At 40.6% G+C, this 6,921-nt stretch overlaps 1 protein-coding gene across 2 annotated transcripts in view; it reads left to right on the top strand.

The window, feature by feature from the left end:
* The window catches only part of schip1 (schwannomin interacting protein 1), a 240,636-nt gene that overhangs the window by 207,215 nt on the left and 26,500 nt on the right, over positions 1 to 6,921 (top strand). The window contains exon 1 of one of the 2 annotated variants that reach the window (XM_059330677.1): positions 2,997 to 3,323. The exons of the other annotated variant lie outside the window; for it this stretch is intronic. Within the exon in view, the coding sequence (XP_059186660.1) occupies positions 3,294 to 3,323 (30 nt within the window). The 5' untranslated portion in view covers positions 2,997 to 3,293. Of the gene's footprint in view, positions 1 to 2,996; positions 3,324 to 6,921 lie in introns of those variants that run through there. 2 annotated transcript variants of the gene reach the window in all.

Genomic DNA, 6,921 nt, shown 5'->3' with positions numbered 1-6,921 from the left:
AGCAACAAATCTAGTTTTACTAAATCAATTTATCAAGTTCTTGTGTGTTTGCAGCAGAAACACAGCAACATAGAAATTAAACTGGAGAAAAGATTCCAGATCCAACGCTATGTTTGACTCCTCTTTTTAATCTCTCTTCCATTCCTCGCTTGTCTTCTCTGCCCCCCTCTTACTGTATGCCTGTAAACTCAGCATAAGCTTTAGAGTGCTTTTACCAGCCGCCGTTGGTTGCCTTCACTGTAAGAAAAACAAGTTTATCACTGGTCAATGTCATGCACAGATAATTATATCCAAGGTTAGTGTGGCAGCATGGGCAGCGTTCCAGTCTGGCCCAGATGGGCACCACACAGAAAGCAGCAGAGATCAGGGCAGGAGCTCATCGATCCACTTCCAGGTCATTAAACCCAAGAGTGGTCTCATCGGGGAGAGCAGCGTCACCCAACAGAGATCAATATCGAATAGAGAGATCTGGCCTGAGGGGAGGATGAGATAACACGAGGTGTGTAGCCAAAAAACAGACAAAAAATGAAAGTTGAAGCAGATGTATGCATTAAACGCATCAGTATGCCACACAAAGCTGTTCCTCCGCTTCCACTGAGTGTTCACAGTGATGAAAATCCCAGTTCTGGTTAAAAACCAAACAAACTATAAAAGCTTAATTTGTGCTTAAATTGTAAGTTAATTGACCATTTAGTCAAGTGATAGAAATTTAAGACAGCTCTGATCAGTGCTTAATCAATAAGATAGTAATTGTGATAATATTTACAGTCGCTTTGGAGCATTTCTCACATCACTACTAACATAAACAACATATAACAACAGTTAGCTCAACCTCCACAACAGTGGATAGTTACCATAGTAGCTAGTAGTTTCTCATTTCTTCCAACAAATTGGAAATCCTTTTGGACATGCATCAAGTGCTTTCATACAACTCTCTGCTGTTTTATAACATCATCATTTGCTTATGTCATGTCAGTCAAAATTAACTCTACTTGTGAATGCTGAATAGTCATTCCATATAAAACTAATCATCTCATTTCATTGCTTCAGTAATTACATACAAAAATGTTGAACTAGTCATCTGTCAAACAATTTTATACATTTTTTTTAATCTTTTTTTTTTTTTTACTGAAAATGTCTCAGAAATTGAACAGTTTCTCTCAGGTGAAGCTCAGCTTTCCCTGATGAGAAGGCTGTGTGGAGACAGACTTTATTGATCCCAAACTGGGAAATAAATATGTTGCTCTTTCTGAGGTTTTTCCTTCTTTTTTTCAAATTAACTTCTTCATTGTTTGAAACAATGGTCATAAGAATAAAGGGTGTTGTGAGATAGATATACAGAGAGAAGAACATTAGAACATTTTAGGAAAAAAAATATTTTAAATTTTGGGCTATATAAATGAAATTGACTTGACTAAATGATCAATCAGATAATTTCCAAATAATCTAAATATTATGCAATGATGCTCCAATACTAACATCTCAAAAACAGTAAACATGTTTACATCTCGGTGAGATCAAAGAGAAAGGGCAAGCCAGAAACAAAGAGAGGATTATTAGCAGTGATGAGGAGAGGTCATAGAGGAAGAGATGGAGAGATTGAGAAGGGAGAGATTATTTGACTATGTTGGCCTGCGTTTGGATTATAGACCGTCCATCTGCCACGATGAGGTTATAATCCTTCACAGAGACACAGAGAATGAGGGGAAGATGGACATACCAGCAACACTATGTCGACTGTTATAGTGAGGCTGGTCGGCTAAATGCTGGTTTGAATTGATTGATTGAGAATTTATTTGAACACAAAATAAAAGATGAACATTTAAAAACAAACGAACAACAATAAATACAAGACAACAACACAAAATGAAACAACAACAAGACTCAACACTTATTTGTGTTCAAAAGGAGTCAAAGCTTATTAAATCCTTCTCCCTGTGTTAATTTACTTTATTCAGTTATACAACAGTAATATTTATATATATGTATGTATAACACATAGTAATGTAGTTTATAAACTCATTATTACCATTATTAACACACATAACTTGTTATTAACTTACAAACACATAAGTACACATACACCCATGTAGTCATAATGAGACAACAATGAACAAACAAACAACAATAACACAAAAAAAAAGAAAAAATAGTAACACATTTAAAAAATAAAATGTCAACAATAACCACCTACTGTCATTTCACACACCCGTTTTCATCCCGATATCGTGTGAAGACATGCTTTTTATATTTGAATCAGGAATAAGTGGACATAATACTTTGACCAGATGTCAAATACCAGCTTTTGCCATTTTCCAACACTTTGATCCGGAGCCCTGTCATAGTCTGAGTCTTAACCCATTGAAACCTGGAAAGCGTTTACGTCGTTTTGTAGTATTTGTATAAGCTCTCAAATACTTTTTGAATTTCATTTCTATCTGCTACAGAGGCTGAAAAATCTATTATTTAGTAGAAGAGTTCACACTTTTTTTTTTCAGATTTTTCCAGAATTTCCAGAAAATTAGAGGCTTTTTTTAAAATCGCCCAGCGGTTTTTCAGGCCTCAATGTGTTAAAGTACGGCAGCGTGCAGTCTTTGTTGACTGTTCTTACAGCATAGACAGGATTAAACTAAAGGTTGAGGAAGAAAGTTACTTTCTGCCCTCCTCTTCCTCTCTTGCTCTCCACCCTGAACAACAAAAAATAAACACTCTGTTGCTTTTAATCTATCTATCTCTCTATCTCTCTGTGTCTCTGTGTTGGCATGACTCCATATGAAGCAGCAGAATGACATTCCCACCCCGACCCACGCCGACCTCCCCCTCCCTCCATGTTCCCTCTCTCAGCCAGAAGCTCCGCCCCTTTCAGTCCAACCAGACAGAGAGAGGCGACTGGGGTTGTACTCTGCTTTTCACTGCTCCCCTCCCTCCCTCCCTCTCTCTCTCTCTCTCTCTCTCTCTCGCTCCGTTCTCACCCCTCCTCCAGTCTCTCGCTCCCCTCCCTCTTCCCTCTTTCAGCTTTGGGGAAGCGGCGATCAGACCCCGTCCTTCTCTCTCAGCAAACAGATAGAAAAGAAAACAGTCAGAAAACAGACAACAGAGGGTGAAAACTGAACTGTAGGAGAAGAAAGCGAGAGACTTGATCTTTTTTAGTTAGTTAGTATTGGGGAGTGGGTGGGATCCTCCTCTCTCCTCCTCTCTCCTCTCCGCTGGAATACCACTGCAGGGCTGGGAATCTCTCCCAGTCCCGCTCCAGTTCCCAGCTCAGCCAGCTCTGCTGTAGGATGCTGTGAAGGATGGTCCACCAGGAGAACTGTTCCTACCAGGTAGTTCAGAGCTTCATCACACATCTCATTTGCCATTTTAGCAAACACAAGCTCATTTTATCATCATTAGCTCCGCTGATTGTACAAATATCATGTTTTATCTCCTCAGTTCAGTTTATAGCAAATCCTTTAATGTCATGTTGGAATTAGGACGTTGTTGCACATGTGTAGGAGTTTGTGTTTGTCTTTGGTGGTTTGTGGATTGTGTTTTGAATCGGTTGGCTGGCTGGTTGCTAAGAGAGCACTTGACTCAAGGGAATAATGTTCTAGCTCCCCTCCACCTCCTCTTCATCCAGCCTCATCAATCCATGTCAAGGAGGCATGAGGTGTGCATGTAACTGCATAGCTGCATAGTTTATAGTGTCATGACTGAACTCTGGTTGTGCAAATGAGTTTCATGTAGGAGATGCATGTAGTGGAAAGGAGAATTTAAATGTGAATGGTTGCTCGGAGGGGTTGTGTGTGTGTGTGTGTGTGTGTGTGTGTGTGTGTGTGTGTGTGTGTGTGTGTGTTTATGAGTGATTGTGGGGAGACATGTGACAGCAGTGTCCCACTTTATCTAACGAGGAATAGGGAAGAATGAAGGAGTCGTGATTAAAGGAAAGCAAGTGCATCACAGCTGCTTTTCTATCAGCAGCTCTGCTTGGGAAGAAAGTCTGCAATGCAGTGGGAGATGGAGAGTGGGAACAAGCAGAGAGGTAGATGAAAGGCAAAGAGATGAGCTGAACATGCCGGGGGAGGCGGTGAGGGGAGAAGATGGAGATTCTTTGATGGGGAGAAGAAGTAAAGGAGCAGGAAGGTAGTGATGAGGAGGAAACATTAAGGTTCTGGAGAGACGATGGGCCTGGTGGGTCCACTTAGTGTTTTATCAGAACATTTGAGAGTCCAACTTCTGTCCTGACATTTGATTTCTTTTTTGAAAACGTTCTCATATGAACTAGGGGTGTGCCATATCGTATCGTTCACGATAATACCGGTATATTTTTTTTATGGTTTAAAAAAATGCATATCATGATATTGGCAACATTCCTACTTCTTGATGTCGTGGTTAAAGTTGTTTTAATCACAAAAAGCTACTTACTCCCTGTCGCTAAACACTTACAGCTTTCAAAATAAGAGCACAGAGTGTTGACAGAATCCACCACAGAACTTACAAGAAGACTGTCAAAATAAGATGCCTTAAATAAAACATACAAGAACCTTTATTCTCCTTTACAAAATGTCATTAAAATATGCCCCCGGAACCCCTAAATGGTTATTTTTATTATTTTCTCATACTCAAGAGTCAAGAGTAAATTTTTTTGTATTTGGCAATCTGTACATTTCAGATTTTTATTTATTTATACAGACTAAAAATATCATATTTTCTATATCTTTTTAAGTATTTGGTAATATCGTCAAGAATATCGTTATCGCAAAAATAGCCTGAAATATCGTGATATTCTTTTAGGGCCATATCGCCCAGCCCTAATATGAACTTCTGTTTTTTGTGTATTGTAGTTTCAGCTTTGAGTGAGTGCTCACCTCTCTAACATTATAAACATTTACAACAGCTGAACATCCTCATAATGCTTGAGATTAGCTTTAAAAACAGCCCTCAGGCCTCTGCTTTAGGTTTTCTGCTGTTAGAAAACCTCACAAATGGAATCAAATCATCCGTCAAACTATTTATATTAATCTTGGTGCAATGTCTTTATATATATTTGTATTTGCATGTCAGGAGGGTAGATTGTGCTTGTGTGGGTGAGGGCGCGTTGTGTAACAGGATAAGGATTTCCTGCCATGTTTGGTGCTAGATAAAAGCGAGATGGAGCGACAGAAAAATGGCAGGATGGAAGGAAAGAGCAGCAGATAAACCAGAGAAAAGTGACGCCAAAGGGCTAGTGGAGACAGCAGATGAAAGGCAGAGATAAAACACTAACACAAGTATTGACAACGCCGGCTCAGTGAAATGAAGAGAGACACGGTAGAAAGAGAGGAATGAGGACGGCGTTCAGCTTTCTGAGGCAACTGAGATGCTACATGATAGGGAGAAGGGAAGAAATAATTGACATCAGTAAAATATAAAGGATGAGATTCAGTTTTTAAAAGTTTATTGACAAGGGAAGCTGACGTGGCTGTAATGCGAGGGGTGTGCTGGAAAAGAGAGATGGAGTGAATAAGAGAAAGAATGAGAGTGGTAAGCGGAACAGAGGGTTCAGGCTCTGATAACAGCCTCTCTAGAGGCCCCTCAATTAGACTGGTAACCTGGCAACCAGCAGGCAGACAGCGCCCCACACACATTAAAAACACACACACACACACACACACACACCCAGGGATGGAAAGAAGCAAAGCATGATGGGGGAAAGAACAGAGAGAAGATGGAATGAGTGAAAGGGTTGATGAGGGGATCAAATGGACCAGTAGTAAACAGAAAAAGAGGCCGGGGTCTGCAGGGCGTGGTCCCTGTAATGTCCTCAGGCCGTCTCTGTTTTGGTTATCAGCATCTTCTGCTTTGATGAAGACGTGCTCCTCGTCTTTCTGTCTTTGGCTGAAGGCAAAAAGAGAGAGAAAAGACAGAGCCGGGCGAGGAGAAAACCATGGAAAGCGTCTGTCTCTCCCTGTTTGTCCAGCCCATAATGTTTAAGACGAGCGCTCACTTAATGTCACAAACCATCAGCCAATTAAGTCACAAGCTGACCCCAGGGGAGCAACACAGTGACCACATGACCCAACAAACCCATCTATTGATCTCATGTTGAAAATAAACCATGAGGTCAAAAAGAGCAAAAAAAAATGTTTGTCATTAGATCAGAAGAATAACAGATCATCCCCTGCATCCTGATGCAGCTCTTCATTTTATAAAGTGCTTAAGAGAGCCAAAAGCATACGGTGTGTTTACTAGAGGTCTCAATATGTCATCCTGTTTTCAGATTCTCATGTAAATCTATAAATCTGGCCGTGGCGTATTGCTGTCAGCAGCAGCAGCAGCAGGGTGAAGGGTGATGGAGAGTTATCGGCCGGACCGCAGGGTCTCAGCCCGCTCTGCCGGAACTCTGTCAGCTAGCCAAGGAGCTAGCTGAATCCTGTCACACACGCTGTTTGTGTGTGTGTGTGTGTGTGTGTGTGTGTGTGTGTGTATTTATGTTATGCATATGTCTACAGGCTCATGCAGTTTTTCATGGCTGGACTGGGGGGGGGCAGAGAGCTGTGGTGTGGGTGTAACAGTATCTGAGGTGTGGCCTGATGAATTATGAATGAGGACTAGCAGTACAGTAGATACTGATACACTATATATACCAGCGATGGATCATGCTAGACTGACAGAATTGATTGATTGGAGCAGATAATATGGCTGGGCGATATGGCCAAAGTCTTCTATCCAAATACAAGTAATTTAATGTCTTGATAACGATATATATTACAATAAATAAATAGTATACATGAAGAATCCATATGTTAAAACCTTATTGTTATACTCCATACACCATGTTAGCAGAACAGCACCTCGTCCCAGCTTCGCTCCCATGTTGTGTCCCGTTCTACTTTCGTGTATTTATTTGTATTTGTATCTCCTGGAAATGAGATTGTGGATCTCAATGGAATTTACCTTGTT

The sequence above is a fragment of the Centropristis striata genome, chromosome 4 (assembly GCF_030273125.1).
Source record: "Centropristis striata isolate RG_2023a ecotype Rhode Island chromosome 4, C.striata_1.0, whole genome shotgun sequence".
In the NCBI taxonomy this organism is placed as follows: domain Eukaryota; kingdom Metazoa; phylum Chordata; class Actinopteri; order Perciformes; family Serranidae; genus Centropristis; species Centropristis striata.
The sequence above is the reverse complement of the archived record's forward strand: the minus strand, read 5'-3'. Positions and strand labels throughout refer to the sequence as shown.